This window comes from Lotus japonicus, chromosome 1, assembly GCF_012489685.1.
Source record: "Lotus japonicus ecotype B-129 chromosome 1, LjGifu_v1.2".
Taxonomy (NCBI): domain Eukaryota; kingdom Viridiplantae; phylum Streptophyta; class Magnoliopsida; order Fabales; family Fabaceae; genus Lotus; species Lotus japonicus.
Window position 1 is genome coordinate 21,029,814 of NC_080041.1, and position 17,649 is coordinate 21,047,462.

Consider the following 17,649-nt stretch of genomic DNA (forward strand, 5'->3'; position numbering starts at 1 on the left):
TCTGGAAGGATCCCAAAAGAAACTTCAATATTCCCGTATCACTAGGGTCAACTAGAGGAATTGGTTGCAATTTGTCAAGTGGATTTAACATAAATTTCATAATTGCAAATGCATTGACTTAGACAATACTTGAGTAATCATAACAAGTGTAAAAATAACACAGAATAACACCATTCTGATAAACTCCTAAAAGATACAAGTACCTCTTCTAATTTTTCCTTAATCCCTTCTTCCCACCGAATTTTGCAATTTTTACAACCATCAGGAAAAAAAACTCAAAATCTTAAAGCATCTTCAATGAAAATTTTAACTAGTGATCTTAAAATAAGATATGGATCTAATAAAATCGTACTATTAGAATTATCCTACTTGATCTGAAATCTTAACAAAAACTAAGATTTGTACCTTAACTCAACAACCTTCAAAAGTTGGATCTTGAACAAAATAATTATTATTTTTCTCTTATTCAATACAAGAAATGTAATATATATATATATATGGGAATTGTGGGTCAAATTAAAAGTAAAATAAGATCCCACCGGAGCAAAATGTGCACCGAAACCTTATGAGTGCTTTAAATTCTATATAGTAGTGCGGACAAAAAAAAACAAGTTAAGTCTCAAATTAAGATCTTCTCATTGAAGATGCTATTAAAAGAACATATATATTGAGCAACTAGGTTAAACATTCAAAATAAAAATTGTGTTACCTACAGTAACTCATTCGTGTGTTGACTAATGAATACATTTGAGCAAGTTTTCATTAGGGCACAAAAAAGCTTTCCTTAGTAAAACTAATTTATTACTACTATTATCATTTGCCACTTTTGTCACTAATTGGTTAATTAGTGTTTGCAATTTGTAATCTTCCTCGTTACTATAACTATTTCCTTTTTTGCCAAACAATAATACCTGCACTTTTTTGTCTAAACTAAATTAACTAAAAGTCAGTAAAAGTAAAGCATGTTGGTGGGCCTGGTTGGGTGGTTGATGTTTCCAAAGTGGAGCACCACAATGACTAGCTGGCGCTGATTTTGATACTAAATTATTTCAGAATCTTCCATTCATCTGCAAACCAAACACGGCAAACATTCATCTCATTCCCCTAAATCCTATTCACTAAAAGATGTTATTCTCAGAAAACAAAATAAAAGAAATTATTCTCCATAATTTCATTTTTAAAAACTTCTTTACAGAAATTAATATTTTAAATTTTAGTCATCAATAAATTATTTTAATGGAGGTAAATTTTTAATAAATTCATTTTTCAGAATATATTAATTTAAATGTATAAATATTTCCAGAGTTAAAACAACATAATTAAGTTCATTCAAGATATTAATTATTTCATTTACTTTTAGTTTTTGTTTTCACTTTCACCGTCATCACCACCCCTTTTGTCAACACCAGCAACCTTCACCTTTACCACCACCACCGCTATTCATTTTACTCCTATCAATCGTTTTCATTTTTATCGAAAGTGAAAACATTTTTTTTCTGTTTGATTATAATTTTAACAAAATGTATGAGTTAAATATTATTATTTGAATACTATATATTACAATTCAAAGTATGTAATTGGTATACATGGGCGTGTTCGGGTTTGGTTTTCTAAAATCCCGGTCAAAGTAGGTTATCCCACGAAAATCAGGTTCGAGTTGGGTATACCCGTGGGTCGGGTTTACTTGTCATGCCTAATAGATCAATTGAACATCATCACAAGTTGATGACAATCATTGAGGGAGGGAGGGAGGGAGGGAGAGAGAGAGAGAGAGAGAGTAGAGACCACCGTCATGAACTCCCTCTAACCCTCATGTCTCATTCTTATCCACATGAAAAGTCCTTGCTCGACGCGATTGACAAATTATTAGGGAGATCAACTTTGTATTGCTCTCGCTCTACAATCTACACTTGATAATTCTACCATGGACTCTTGAAAAATATCGTCCTGGAGCTTGGAATTTGTGTGCTTTGAGTTTTCTCAATGATCCAAAATGAGAGAAACAATGTCTTGCTTCATTATATTGGTGTGAGAGAGGAATGAGAGGGAGTATGTGGTTCCAGCTCTAAAGGGTGACATGAATGATCTCACATTGTGAAAACGAGAAGCTCTAGTTGAAAGGAGAGAGAGTTGGGTAAAGTTGAGTATATAGATAGAAAATTAGAAATCTTATAGAGGTGTAGATGCTAAGGTTGTTCCGGGAGAAATTAATGGAGAAAAAGTCTAAAAAAGAGGGAGATTTGATTGTAAGGGACCCCCATGACTCAAGGAAGGCCATTTGCAGATTTAAGGAAGAGACAAAAAAAAAACTATCCATTCAAGACTTGACCACCCAATCCAACCCAATATGATTCTTTTTGATTTAGTTCGGTTCATGGTCATATATGAAAAATAGACAAACCCGACCTTGCTTGATCGGTTTGGATCCATAAACACTCAAAACCCAATCTAAACCAATTCATGTGCACCCATACTGTATTTCTTACAAAATTTGAAAAACATACTTTTTATAGGGAGTGTTAACAAACATACACACCACAATCCCAAACTGTAGTGTAATTTTCCCGTGAACTATAGAATGCTACAAATTTAAATCTAAAACTTTCTATTTTAGAAAAAACAATTTTGCTTAACCATACCCTGTTTGGTCATCACTGACAATTCTAAATAGTAAAATACTAAAAGAAAAGAAAAAATACAAATGAAGACAAAAGAAAGAATAGAAAGAAAGAAAAGAAATTAGAGTACCTAATCCTCAAATATTAAGTAAAAGTCAAATGGTAGGACCCATAGAGGGCCTAGTCAACATCTAAGACGTTGTGCTTTAAATGCCAAGAGCGCCGACTCTGCAATGCAACCCCGTTTGTGTTGTGTTGTGTTCTTGGCACCACACCACCACCACTGTTGTTGTCACTTTTTCATTTTCTCTGCACAAAACAAAGAACAACAACAACCAACAAAGAAAGAAAATCACAGTTCCATTACTACAAGTTAACAACACCAACAACAACACAAGAGAGAAAGAGAGAAAAGTCAGAAAACCAATGGAAGAGTTTTGAGTCACAGAACAGAAGATCCATTTTCTGTTTACTTTCTGGGTCAGAAGAGTTGACCAAGACTCAAACAGAGAAACAAACAAACAAAGAAGAAGAAGAAGGTAGAATGAAATTGTGTAATGATTTCTCACCAGGTTCGTTTCATCTTTCACCAACCAACACGCCAAGTTTAATTTTCTTTTTCCATTCCAATTTCTCTTCAATTTTCCAATCTCTTTCTTTTTCTCTTTTTCTTTTTCTCTGTCTGGTTCTTTTACCTCCTTCATTTCTTAAGCTTACTTTGCCATCTCATCTGATCTAACCACCTGAGAATTGAGGTTGTGGTTGTCTTCTTTTCCTTCTACATGTTTTTTCCCCTGCTGTTTTTCTTATAATAAAAAAAATCATTCTTTTTATAAATTATAGTTTCTTTTTCTTTTTCCTTTATGGGTTTTGTTTTCTATGGAGTATTGTTTCTTTTTCAGGCTTTTTCACATGATGGGTATGTATGAATATGATTTGATCGTTGCTTGTGTTGTTGGGGTTCATTTTGTTCAGTTAAATTTGATGTTTTATGACATGGACTCTGTTCTGCTATAGATTCAGCTGATTTTGTGAGATTATTTAAGATATTTGGATTTTGGTATCTGTGTCAACAGCTTAAAATTCATGATTCTCTCTATGTGTATGTGAATTGTCTGAAATTTAACTTCTTCTTATCTGTTCTCTTCTTCTCTTTTCAATTTTTTTTTTTTGTCTTATTAGGCCAAAGGAGTTAATTAGTCTTATGTCATGACCGTGTGCCATTGATTAACAAAGAGTTGAATATAAGAAAAATGGTAATTTATTTAGCTTATTGTGAGTTATTAAAGGTTTTTTGAGCATTTAAGTAGAGATATTTTTTTAGTGCATTTAGTATGGAACTACCATAGATGAGTATGTAGAGGATAGATTCTGATAGTTATGGATTTGTTTCCCAAAATTGGAAGATGTTCCTTTTTTAAGAGCATTTCCTATTCTGGAAAACATTTATTTCAGTAGTTAGTGTTGTGTCTTCTGATAGTACTAATATTGTCTGGTTCCTACTAAATTTCACATGGTAAAGTTAGCTAATTCAAGAGTCTTGAATCTAGATCCATCAATTCACTTTTTCAAAACTTACTGAAAGGTTTTTATCATCTGTCAATATGTTGATTTACTGCATCATGCAGTTGCTAAGTGCAGTTTTATTTTCTTGTATATCACCTTTCTCATTAAATCTTATTTTTGAGAATGCTATCTAAACTTGAATCTTATTTGATGCAGGCAGTGAAAGCTTTGGAAGACGGTTGTGAGTGAATTTGGCCTTTCAGTTTCAGATCTTCTGTTGCCAAATTCCAATCTTTGAACCGTAATTCATTACAAAATTGGAGTAAGATGTCTGGTGAATCGGCTCCCAAACCTCGACTAGTATTGTGTCCTAAATGCCGGCAACTTCTTCCGGAGTCTCCAGATTATGATGTGTACAAGTGTGGAGGATGTGGCACGATCCTTCAAGGTTAAAAAATTATATGATTTTACTTTTAGTTTCATTGAAGTTTATGGCTGTAGCACTTGTTGATCATGTAATGCACTTGAGTTGAAAGTTGAAACCTCCAATATCTTACTTATGAACCTGCTGAAACCAAATTTTTTTCTTTCCATGACTTTCTCTCCTTTGAATTATTCAAATAAATGTCTAACTCAAATCTATTGCCTACTTCTTGTGCGTGTGTGTGTATGAATTTTATCAAATCTTATTATACAAATGAGGATTATGATTCTATAAGTATACATATTATAGTTCGTAATTGGTAACTGAAACCATTTCGTTGCTCTTCGTGCAGCTAAGAAACGAAGAAGTAGAGCTGTGAACTCAGAATCCAGCTCACTTCAAACTGATGCCACTCCTACAAACGCATCAAATCCTGTTTCTGATGATAGACAATGCAAGAATGGAGAGAAGCTAGCTAGTACTCAGGAGAATGGTTTGGGGGAGAAAGCAACTAGTACTTCCTCAGAACGATGTTCTTCGGATGAAAATGATAGTGAATGCAATGGAGAGCAGCTAGTTACTCCTCGGGAGAATGGTATAAGGGAAAAAATAACTGGTTCTTCCTCAGGAGAATGTTCTTCAGAAGGAAATGGTGGACGGGGTCAAATTGAGTCTGGTGAATGTGATGGAGAGAAGCTAGTCACTTCTCAGGAGAATGGTTTGAAGGCAAAAGTAGCTGGTTCTTCGGAAGGAATTGTTGGAAGGGGTCAAATTGAAAATGGTGAATGTAATGTAAAGAAGCTAGTTACTTCTCTGGAGAATGGTTTGAGGGAAAAAGTAACTGATTCTTCCTCAGGAGAATGTTCTTTGAATGGAAATGGTGGAAGGGATCAAATTGAAAATGGCAAATTCAATGGAGACCAACTTGTTACTTTCCAGGAGAATGCTTTGATTGCAAAAGCAAGTAGTTCATCCACAGGAGAATCTTCTTTGAATGGAAATGGTGGAAGAGATCAAATTGAAAATGGTGAATGCAATGGAGAGCAGCTAGTTACTTCTCAGGAGAATGGTTTGAAGGAAAAAGCAACTGGTTCTTTCTCTGCAGAATGTTCTTCAGAGGAAAATGGTGGAAGTGATCAAATTGAAAATGGTGGATGTAATGAGGAGCAGCTAGTTACTTCACATGAGAATTTTTTGAGGGCAAAAGCAACTAGTTCTTCTTCAGGAGAATATTTTTTGAAGGGAAATGGTGGAGGGGGTCAAATTGAAAATGGTGAATGCAATAGAGAGCAGTTTATGAGTGCATTGGATATAGAAAGTGTCAATGATGAGAAATCAGCTGTAGTTGGAGTTAAGTCTGAAGTGGACATCGCGGAAAGTGATATAGCAGTACTGGAAGAGTTAAGTAATGGAAACTTATTACTCGAAGGAGCAGAACACGAGATACTTTCTGGATCGGATGGAGATGAAGTCAATCATCACAAATTGGCTCCAATAGGTGTGAGTCCTGAAGCAGACATTGATGGAGCCAGAAAAGCAGAATCAGAAGAATTAAATCATGGAAAGTTGTTATTCGAGGGAACAGAAGAGTTGAATATGTGTGCTTCAGATAGAGAAGATCCCAAAAATGGCCAATCAACTCTTGTGGGTGCAAAATCTGCAGTGGACACTACTGGAAATGTTTCATCCACTGCCCAAAGGTTAAATGCTGAGAACTTTGCATCTGAAAAGGAAAGCATTTCACATGCTTCTCCTTGCAACGAAGGAACATCTAGTGATCATGTATCTTCTCCCAGAAATGTTCACCATAGGTTTGATCTTGCAAGGTCTGTGGACACATTTGATCATACAGAAGCAATTAATCCCAGTTTGGGAGCATTGTCTAAATCTCCAACCACTAGAAGTTCTCATGCTTATGATGGCAGTGTCTCTTCTAATGACGGGATGGATGAGCGAATCCCTAATCACCATTTATATTCTTTCGAGAACACTTACACAGTTGCAGATGGTGTTTCTGAGGGAGAATCCAGAAAGGGAAAAGGAAAAGGCCTTGTTCATAACATGTCATATGGTGATCTTGAAACACAGCATCAGTCATATTTTCCCAATAGAAGGAATCATATCAACGAAGGGCCTGAGACTACAAGACACAGTCATGCAAATTGGATGAGAGCAAAGAAAGATGAGTTTCCATCCAAAATACCTCTCCCTCGAAGTGGTTCCGAATCAGGCTATGAAAGAGGAAGCCCATCAAGTCAATTGCGTGATGAACTCTATGGCGCATCGAGTTATCTTTCACCTGATTCCTTTGAGGATCCTGACCTGGAGAAGATGAAACTGTTGAGAATGGTTTATAAGTTGCAGGAACAACTCAACAGAACTAGCTATGCAAATGGGGAAACAAATGGAAGACTGTCGAATGAAATTCATGTTTCAGCATACCAAAGCCATGATTTTCATGAAGGAAGGTTTTTCCGTGATCTGGATCCGCCAAGGCGGGATGGAAGATATAGTCATGGAATCAACTCACACCAAAGGCACAACTTTTCAAGGATTCCTTATTTACCTGAGCCAAGAAGCAGTCCAAATCATGTTGAACATCCTGGTTTCCATTGCTATCCCCAGGAGTGGCAATGCTCAGGAGAGTTTCCTCCACATGTTCTTTACCAACATGAAGAGTTGTATAGGCCTCATCCGGGTCACAATTGTTGCTCATCTCACCACTCTTATCCTTCAAGCCCGCAGTGGTTCACTACCTCAAAACCGGTACACGGCCGTGAAACAAAGTCTTGTGATCAGAGGCTCAGGGCTCCCGAGATGAGGAGCTATTTCAGGGAGAAACCAAGCTTGACTAGGCGACATTGCCGGCCGGTAGCAGGTGGAGCGCCGTTTGTAACTTGTTATAAATGCTCTAAGTTGCTGCAACTGCCTGCAGATTTTCTCCTTTTTAAAAGAGTATGCAGTGAGCTCAAATGTGGTGAATGTCAAGAGGTGCTCAAATTTTCTCTGCAGAACAGAAGTCATATAGTTTCTTATGCTCCAAATGGTCTTGGCCCCAAATCAAGTGACCTTAATGATCAAAACGAGATGATTGACGGCAGCCATCCCCATTCAGAATCTCATGCCAACCATTGTCATTCTTCAAATGCAGACCCCATTTCATATTCTGATGATTATGACAATTCTGTGGTTAAAAGCTCCTCCTCTGAAGGAGAACCTGTTTCTGTGACACCATCTCATCACTTGCATGATAATCCAAGTGTTTCTCCTGGCAACTTTGAGCCTACAGCAGAGAACGACAAAAAGGCTTCAAGAGGTCCTAGTACAAGTAAGCCTCCAGTGCACTCCTCCAATATGTCATCAGCAACAGCGCTGCCAAAAAGTTCCACTCTTCACCAACTGATGGGTTACTCCTCACCGAGTCTAGTGTTGAGAGGGTTTCCGTCCTCTGTCCAAGGAGAAGAGCCTAGACCCAATGGAGAAAATGATCTAAGTCATAACTCTCAACAGAGCTCAAGTGTCATGCATTGATAGCATGTTTGGATCAATTTCTCTTTCATCAAAATCAATTCTGAAACCCAGAAGCTACTCACTGAAGCTTCTCCCATAATTGGTTCTGCCTTAAGAATCAATTGTAGAAGGGTTTTAAAAAATGTCGCATGACAATTCTGTTCCCCTATGTTTGATGAATCTAAAGTGAAGCTGGGAAGATCAAGAGCGTGGGGTTTCTTACCTGAATTTCAGATGCAATGATGAAGCATCCAGATTAAGGCTTATTTTGTTGTAGTTTTACTTTAACTATTTATTTGGTGTCTTGAACAAGAGCAATAAGGGTGATTCGTTGCTCTACGATGTGCATCAGAGGCAGATTAGCTCCATCATTCAATTTTCGCCATACCTGTTTGGCAACAGATGCAGAACATTTTACATATCTTGGGTGTATATAGAAGTAATTGTTGTTTGTATTCTAAACTTAGAATCAAAAAGTAAGTTAATTTTTTATAAACCATGAGTGTATTATTATCAATAGACTTGCACGGTTTTGAAGAATGATTTCCTTACAGGCAATTATAGAACTGAGATAGATAGCTTTGAAGCTCTTTATGTTTTGTTCACTTCCAAATCTATTCTCATTGCCTATCCATTTGTTTGACAGTAATATCAATTTTGTATTATTTAATTCCAACTTGCAACCAAGTTGGTGCTGTTCAAGAAACAAGATTCAAGCCAGTTTCATTTCCAATGTAGCTATCAGAAAGTGAACTCCACACTATGGATTTATTTTTGTATCAATTTTAATGTCACAGGCTCACAGCCCTTACAGGACAACAATTGACTACTTTATATGTATATATACAAAAGTACCAATACATATAAAAATCCTTTGAACTAAAATGGGGTATACATCTATATTTTATGTACCCAGTCCACTCATTAAAAATTCTCTCAGTATCTGGTTCTTCTATTGGAGGTAATAGAAATCCTCTGATCGCGCAGCATGTTCAAATTGGGAGCCAACAACCGCGTGTACCGGTCAAAGTACAAAAGCTGCTTCAGGAGAAGTGCAAATTCTCGAGGAAACTTTAGTCCATAAGATTCACTAACCCGAACCTGTAAAGCACATAAATAAGCAATGTTAAAATAACTACCCTCCATCAAACAGCCAACAGAAGAAATTCCCCTGTTAAGAAGGATCACTGTATAAATAGATACATGATGCTTCTCATTTCTACTTTTACTACTGTGAAATGTTACTATGTTAGTTTGACTTCAATTAATCTGAAAATTTCTTATGCTTATCGAAAATCATATTTCAATACTATTTCTTGTTGAAGAAAGACATTTTTGGCTTCAAAATTCAAATTTCTAGTAATAGCATATACTGGATTAAATGATGTTGCGGACATTCAAAACTTACAGTTTAATAACCTGACAGAAAATTAGAAGCATCATCTTAATTTGTCAGAACGGTAACTAAGTACATAAATCATTATGAAGCTTAGCGCAAAACCCCATATTTTGGACCTTTTATATTGACATACAAGCTGTCTGAAGATTCAAGTTAGTTTTCACACTATAATAGCTTACCACATCAAGAAAGAGGGCATTCATCTGCCTCTCGTCAACAACAATATTAGCCGCGACAGCAGTTGCTGGTCCACTCGTAGTTGCTACAACTATTTCAGTGTCTAACTCCTGCACTTGCATGGCGAGCACAAATGCAAAATATAAGCAATGACTGCAACTGGATTTGGGGCAGGTATATGCATCATTATGAAAAATCAATAACTCAAAGATGGAAATACTTCCAGATGACATTCTTTGTTTATGAAAAAACTAATACAATAAGACCACTTCATATTTAACCCAACCTAAGACCGGTATGAAAATAGACCAGCCTATTACTATGAGTGAGCGCTTTCAATTTCTCTTAACTAAACATTGAACATTGTTTGCTAACAATTCTCCAATAAACTACCATAGATATACATATACCCATGAATTCTCTCATGACCCTGTTGTGAGGAGATAGAGATACAAAGCTTATATTAGGGGAAAAGAGTTGATAAACTAGTTGATAGCTAAAAAACCAATTTTTAGCTGAAACCTTTTAGCTGATTGAATTAGAGGTATTTGATGAAATTAACTCTTGAACTAACTGATAAATTTAGAACAATATAGAAGAATAAACTATATTCTAATTTTGTAGACACTATTTCTACATAATTACAATTTTAGATTTTTTAGTTAATTTTGAATTCTTATCATCTCTGTTTGAAGACAAACATTTTATTAAAAAATAAAATAAAAAAGTATAAAAATTAAATATAATGTTAATATTAAAACATAACCCAAAAATAGTAAAAAACAGAAATACATTTAGAACCCTTTGAATTATATTATATTTAGGGATCTGTAAAGAGTGTTGTTATTAATTAAGGGATAAACGAGAAAGTTTATTAAAATAATGAAGTTCAAAGTGAAAAAAAAAATATAATAAGCTATAAGCTACTTCATGTAACTTATAAAAGTGAATTTTTTTTATTTATTTACGACCTTTATTTTAGTCGAACAAAATCATAAGGTTGTCTATAATAATCTACCTTGTGGAATGCCAAACACAATCAAAGACCCCACATATCTACAGGTTTTTTGTGTATGGTCTTAGTTTCTCTCTCTCCACATGACCTTGTCATGTGAAATACTCACATAAGAGGATCCAAATCCATTAGGGGATGCATCAAGCAAGAGCCTTGGCATATTCTATTGTGAGTGAGCCGAGCAAATCATAAATACTGCATTTTACATTATTGATCAGGATTATAAGTCTTTATGTATGTGCCTAGACATGCACATTCTCTAGTAGATTCACCCATGTAGTCAAAGTTATACCTGACAAGTGAGTTTATGTGTGCTACAATACTTGCCTTAATTGATGAGAATACTTTCGCCAAATCTCTGGCAAAGGCCTTAGCATTAACATCCCTGTCTGTAGCACCCATTTGAATTAATGCAGATGCCATTGAGTCATAATCTTCAATGGCAATTGAACCTAGGAAGATTTCCATAGCAGCCCACGTTTTCGGAGATATACGACCAACAATTCCTGTAGATTGAATGTTGTTTCATAGATTATATATATAGACACACACACACACACACACACACACACACAACAGAATACATTAAAATCAGCGAGCTTGTAAAAGAGTTTACAAGAAAATGCCCTGCAATAAACACAACAAAATATGCTGATTTGTCGGAAATGCAAATATGCTTAAATTCCAAATAAAATGTATAGAATATTGATAGGTACACGGGGTTAGCTAGTTAGTATTAGGTTTTATTATTAGTAACTTTTATCCAGTCAGCATTAGATTTTATATTTTATTAGGTTTAGCATAATTAGAAAGTGAGTATAAATAAGTGAGTTAGAGAGACTATTGAGTATCTTTGTATTCACTTTGGAAATTAGGGTTTAGAGCGTTGGGTCTCTCTTAGGGTTTTGGGAGGGTGTTTAGTATCTCTTCCTGTATCTTCTCTGATTCCCAAATTGGGAATTAGGGTTCTATCATAGAAATAATATCAGTTCTTGGTCGAGTTCTATCAAATATTTTGAAACATTAAAATGTTAATAGATGACAAATGCACTACATGAGATTACAGCTTACATAAAACCATTTGTAAAACATGAACCAGGACGATAAAGCATACCGAAGTCAAGAAATCCAATACGGCCATCACGTAGAAGCCACAGATTTCCTGCATGAACATCTGCATGGAAAGATTCACATGCAAGCAAACTTCCAAACCTGCAGCGAAAGTTTAACCAAGAAACATTTGATGTTAAAGGGGAAGGCACAGGGATGCTAATTGCAAATAGAATATTGGACTCATACCACACATTCAGAGCAGTTATCAGGCTGGTTTCTGGATTAGAAACTAAGGAACTTATGGAGTCCAAGTCCGTAAGAGGAACTCCATATAGTCTTTGCATCGTTAAAACTTGTCGTGTACTGCAGTTTTGATACACTTTTGGAGCTGTTGCTTGACCTGTGAGTCCCATTGCTTCTAAATATCTCCTGAAAGCCTCAATATTTGCAGCCTCTTTGTAAAAGTCAACTTCATCAAGCATAGACTCACGTATGTCTTTGACAATGCCAACCTACTAAAAGGATGCTTACGTTACAAGAAAGTCTTGGCCACTACCATTTTTAAATGACAGAACTAATAACAGAAGAATGTGAGTAAAGAAGATTTAAGATTCCGTTTCTACTCAAGACAAGAAGGAAAAATGAATTTAGTAGAAGGGACAATAACAGAGGATGATGAAAAGATAGGCAACATGGTTATGAACTTCACTGTTTGTGAACAGATGCTAAAATAGAAGCAATATTTTCATATTGTAGCAAAAATATTCATGTAGCTGTGAAAGTGTCAGTATTGCTTATACCAGTGATGTCCTGCTTATTTCAGGATTCAAGAACTCAAATATCCGAGCAACAACATAGACAAAATTAAGATCTGCGACTAATATGTCCTCTATTCCTGGTTTTAAGACCTTTATAACCACATCCTCCTGCGAACCTTTTAGCCTTGCACCATGAACCTAGATGTAAGATACAGTCATACAACAACTTCATTAGCAGCCACAGTGTATTCTGAATTAATAGTTCTTGAAAGAGAGAGATAGGTGTATAAAATATACCTGTGCTATAGAGGCAGAAGCAAGGGGTTTCGGATCTACATATTCGTAAACACTTTCTATTGGTCTTCCTAGTTCCTTACGCAATATGGATTGAATTTCCTCAAAAGGAACTGCAGGGGCTCTGTCAAAACAATTCTGGAATTCTTGCACATACTCAGCTGGGAACAGTGTCGGCGCTGATGCTACGAACTACCAAACAAAAACAAATGTAACCATAGGAATGAAAGTGCATGGCATAAAGAAGATCAACCATCAAATTAGGAAGAACTTTTTGTCGAGGAAATGATCATATCAAGTGGCTATAAAATTTTATCAGCAATCTGAATTACTTTTTTCACACTGCAAAAAAATTGAATATTGACTATTGACTATTGAGTCCTTTATACTGAAACAGAGGAAACGTCACGATTTTTTACTACTGAATTAACATTACCAAATACAGAGGAGAGAGGAGGAAGTAAGGGAAAGGGAAACTATGCATACCTGACCTAATTTGATGTAGGTTGCCCCCAAGCGTTCAAACAACCTCCTCAAATAAAAGGGGGACAGTAAACCAAGCTGCATTTCAGTTGGTAACCCAGCAGATGAATTTGGTGACTGCATAATGATGCAAGAGAGTTATTAGTTCTGTCAATATTTTTTCATAAAATCACCCCAAAAAACTATTAAGAGAGAAATAAAAGACACATAATACTATTGAAATAGCAGGTGTAGATTTAGGCCCGTTTAGAAAAGCTTTGAGCTTAACTTATAGCATAAGCGCTTATGCAAGTGTTTCGGAGAGCTTATTTAAATAGTTCATGGCTACCTATAAGCTGTTTTGAGCTTATTTTTATAAGTTGTTCAGATTAGCTTATGGAGAAAGAGTTCAATGCATTTAATCTGCAGACATAAACATACATATAATGTGTTAAGGTTACCTTTGAGACATCAGTTAACCACTCTTGACCCACCCCAATGAAAGCTTGCACCCCTTGAGCCAGCCTAAGGACACCCCTAGGACCTGTATTTATGGATGTCTGAAGAATATCTTCCACCAGCTTGGGCAGGTTTTCAATTCTATCTGAGGTAAGCACACAATTTACATCCACTTCAACACCAAAAAAAATTACAAAATCCAAATATTCCACAGCAAAGTGCAGTAACACTAATTTGAGAAAGACATATTTACTCATAAATATAAAAATATCATTTCATAACAACCAACTGATATTTTCAACATTTTAAACATTTCCATTACAAATTTAAAGTAACCAAAAATAAATCCAATGATTTTATAATTGCTAGAAAAAAGATAAATTCTGTGAAACTAGAGAAACCCAATTGGTGAAAATTGATGAGGGAATGAGTGAGTATAAGGGAGGAGAGAAAGGAGGAACCTTGGAATTGACGAGAGGAGGAAGAAACGTCTTGAGCTTGTCCATAGCGAGCTAAGAGAATGAAGCTCTTTGAATTGGAGTGGCCATTGAGCTTCACGAAGGAAGGAGGAGCTAGTGGAAAACGATGATGATGATGATGATGGTGGAGCAAAGGCAAACCGCCACTTCTCAACCCCGAAACCGCCATGGATACACGGTGAAGGTTGAGACACAGCAGGGGGCGAGTTTATGGCTGTAGCCTGTAGTAGTGTGTTTATGGCTGTAAGTGTGTTGCATAATCATTTGGTACTTTTTCCTTTAAGAATAAAGCATATTTTTTTTTTATGACTACCGGTTCAACCTTAGTTCAAATCCCGTTGGATCTTTAAATCTTAAACCGGTGTCTTGATCAGTTCAATGACCGATCTGATTTTTTAAACATTGATATATTGTTTATTGCAACATATAATTAATGATTATGAGTGATTATTTTACTTTTGTAACTAGAAATAATACCCGTGCGTTGCACGGGTTTATGTACACTATTTTTTTTTAATATAGTATAAAAAGTATTACAGTGTAATTAAATTTCTTTTGTATTAGTATTAAATTAATTTTAAAAACTTTGGTTGTAATATATTTTATTGATTTGTGTTCTCTATTTTTAGGTTTATAATTGTGGTTTCAACTACAGAGGTGTTGATTTATCATATATCCGGTTGTAAACATTGATACTCAATTATTGTCCCTATATGTTATTCTATTTTTCAAGTAATAAGGTTTTAGCTTAATTGCACTTTTGGTCCCCCAACTTTGGCCTTCCTGCGAAAATCATCTCCAAACTTTAAAATTAGCAAAAAACGTCTCTAACATTTACACCCGGTTGCAAAATTGGTTTTCCGTCCAATTCCATCCAATATTTAACGGAATATTCCTCAAAAAATTAATTAAAAAATTTAGTATCTGAAACATTCATCATCTTCATATTAAAAACCCAGAAATTCAAAAACTCAAACTCAAATTCACAATCTTCCCAACAACAAACCCATATTAAATTCAACCACAAAAATTTCCAGAAATAAAAGCCAATACTCATTTTCCCTCACCCAAATACAAAAATTCAAAAATATTGTTCAGAGGTGGGGTTTTGACATGCACCAAAGAAGAGGAGGTGGGGTTTTGACCTGGAATTTTGACCCACCTGCATTGAACCCAAATCTGAATCTGCCATAGACCACCCCGCCGCTCCTCGTCGTCACCGAAGCACCACCGCCGCTCCTCTTTGAATACTCCATCTCCATCTCTCTACCTCCCTCGATCCTACTCTCTTTCTTTGCCTGTTTTTGTTTGGTTTAGAGTAGAGATGAAGAAGGCATAGGAGTAGATACGCGACGGCGGTGGTCGGTGACTGAAGAGCTTCAACAGAGGTGGTGATGGCGCGACGCTTCGTAGACTGGAGATCCACGTAAAGGAGGCGCTGCGAACCCAGAGGTGGTGGTGGCGGCGCGTTTGGTGGTGATACTGCCAGATCTTGATTTTGAAGAAGAGGAGGAAGTGGTGGCAAATGGCTCTAGCAAAAGAAGGAAGTGGTTTCGAAGAAGAAGGTGGTGGTGGTGCTCGATCTAGATTCCCACATATCTGACCTCAAATCCTAAAAATGCACTCTGATTTCTTTGAGTGAAAGGAGAATGGAAAGGATTTGCTTTTTTATGTAAGGTGTTTGATGGTTTTTTTTTATGTAAGGTGTTTGATGGTGACTGGGTTTGAAGAGATTGATTTTTTTTTTTCTGGAATTTTTTCAGCTTTATGTTGAAGATGGTGATGAAGATGTTTGAAGAAGATGAACATTCATCAATTTTTAGGTTTTTGTTTTATTTTCTTATTTTTTTTATTTTTATCCTAGAATTCGTTAAATATTGGATGGAATTGGACGGAAAACCAATTTTGCAACTGAGTGTAAACGTTAGGGACTTTTTTGCTAATTTTAAAGTTTGGGGATGATTTTCGCAAGAATGCTATAATTGGGGGACCAAAAGTGCAATTATGCCTAAGGTTTTAATATAAGTTATAATAACATTTTTTTTTATACTTTTTATCCACAATAAAATAATTTTAACTTTTTTTTGAACTTGAAATAATTTTAACTTAAAAATTATAATAAGTTATAATTTTAGTATCGTAAAATATTATTTAGTAAATTTAAATTTATTCAACTTTTGTTATAATTATTTTTCTCTGTTATGCTTCCTCAAGTTATTTTTACTTCTATATAATAGATCAAAAATCATATTAATTATTTTTTTTCAAATAATATACACATTCGATATAGTAATAATAATATCTTATAGAGACATTTTTTAAAAAAAATTTCAACTATTTTTTCGATATTAATTATTAATAAATAATTTTTTATAAGTAATAAATAGTAATAAGTTTTATTTTTTATTTTTTTAAAATTTCTCAACTTATGATTAATAACTAATAAGATTTATAATTATTATTAACAATAATGTAAAGAGTATAAACAAATTATTATTAACAATCTAATATTATCATTAATGTAAGGTAGTCAATTTCAATTATTATTATTTTTGAAAAATTCACCTCAAGTTGTAATGAATAATTAAAATTTAAATAATTTAAATATTTCATTTTAAATAAGAGAAATTGAAAAGTTTTAAATTTTAATATTTACTTTTAAATATGAGAAATTGAAAAGTTTAACAATTAATAATTAATATAATGAATAATTTTGATGTATTTTTTATTTTATTTTTCAATTTTTTTATTTAATGTTTTTCATTCAAAATAAATTTACTATTTTTTATGTGTTTAATGTTATTTTTTCAAGTCTGCTTTACATATGTATATATATATATATAGAAATTTTTATTTTAAAAGTATTTTATCTAAATTAATTATTAATAAATATGATTTTGTTTTTAATTTTGATTTTTTAAATTTGTTAAATGCAATGCTCAAGTCAATTTTAAGTCTATGAATGTTGTTATTTAATATAAGTAGTTGAATAGTTTTTTATAATACAAATTTTTTCAGTTTTTAATTTATTAAATTATATATTTTTTAATGTATTTAATATAAAAGTATGTGAGCTTTTATAATTTAATGCATTTATTGCATGCAAAAAGCACAAGTGTGCTTTACATATATATATAGATTTATTTATGAATTAAATATGTTTTACGTCCTGGAATATACCTGTTTCCAATTTCAGTCCTGGCACAAAAATTATTTTTCATCTACAGTAATTGAAATTAACTTTCAATTCAAAATAAATAGAAGTTCATGTCAACATTAGGTGTGGTATGCTTATGGTCTCTCAAATATACTCTATTTTGAATAAACTACAATTTATAGTATTTACAAAGTAACCATCATTCAAAAAGTAATGATATATACACACCTCATTTTTTAAACACTCTATTTTCATCTCTTTTTATTTCTATCTTTCTCATCTTATTATCTATCACATCTCATACTTTCTCTCTCTCTTACTTTTTCATTTCTTCCTAT

General features: G+C 34.3%; 2 protein-coding genes across 5 annotated transcripts; one reads left to right on the forward strand and one right to left on the reverse strand.

The window, feature by feature from the left end:
• Positions 1-2,838: 2,838 nt before the first annotated feature.
• LOC130734092 (uncharacterized) lies at positions 2,839-8,575 on the forward strand. Of its 4 annotated transcripts, none has more exons than XM_057586394.1 (3): positions 2,839-3,190; positions 4,341-4,572; positions 4,901-8,575. In XM_057586394.1, exons 2-3 carry the CDS (start codon positions 4,452-4,454, stop codon positions 8,077-8,079), a joined length of 3,300 nt encoding a protein of 1,099 aa, XP_057442377.1. In that variant the 5' UTR covers positions 2,839-3,190; positions 4,341-4,451; the 3' UTR covers positions 8,080-8,575. The 4 variants fall into 4 exon arrangements, with proteins under 4 accessions (XP_057442377.1, XP_057442378.1, XP_057442379.1 ...); XM_057586395.1 differs by lacking the exon at positions 2,839-3,190 and adding an exon at positions 3,235-3,373; XM_057586396.1 differs by lacking the exon at positions 2,839-3,190 and adding an exon at positions 3,760-3,874.
• A 222-nt stretch (positions 8,576-8,797) lies between these two features.
• Positions 8,798-14,424, reverse strand: LOC130734093 (uncharacterized aarF domain-containing protein kinase At5g05200, chloroplastic). The gene is made up of 10 exons (XM_057586398.1): positions 14,137-14,424; positions 13,678-13,820; positions 13,241-13,354; positions 12,758-12,946; positions 12,503-12,658; positions 11,949-12,214; positions 11,764-11,861; positions 10,977-11,155; positions 9,637-9,744; positions 8,798-9,159 (listed from the first exon to the last, which is right to left on the reverse strand). The coding sequence occupies exons 1-10, from the start codon at positions 14,321-14,323 to the stop codon at positions 8,995-8,997; spliced, it is 1,605 nt and encodes a 534-aa protein (XP_057442381.1). The 5' UTR covers positions 14,324-14,424; the 3' UTR covers positions 8,798-8,994.
• Between the last annotated feature and the right edge of the window lie 3,225 nt (positions 14,425-17,649).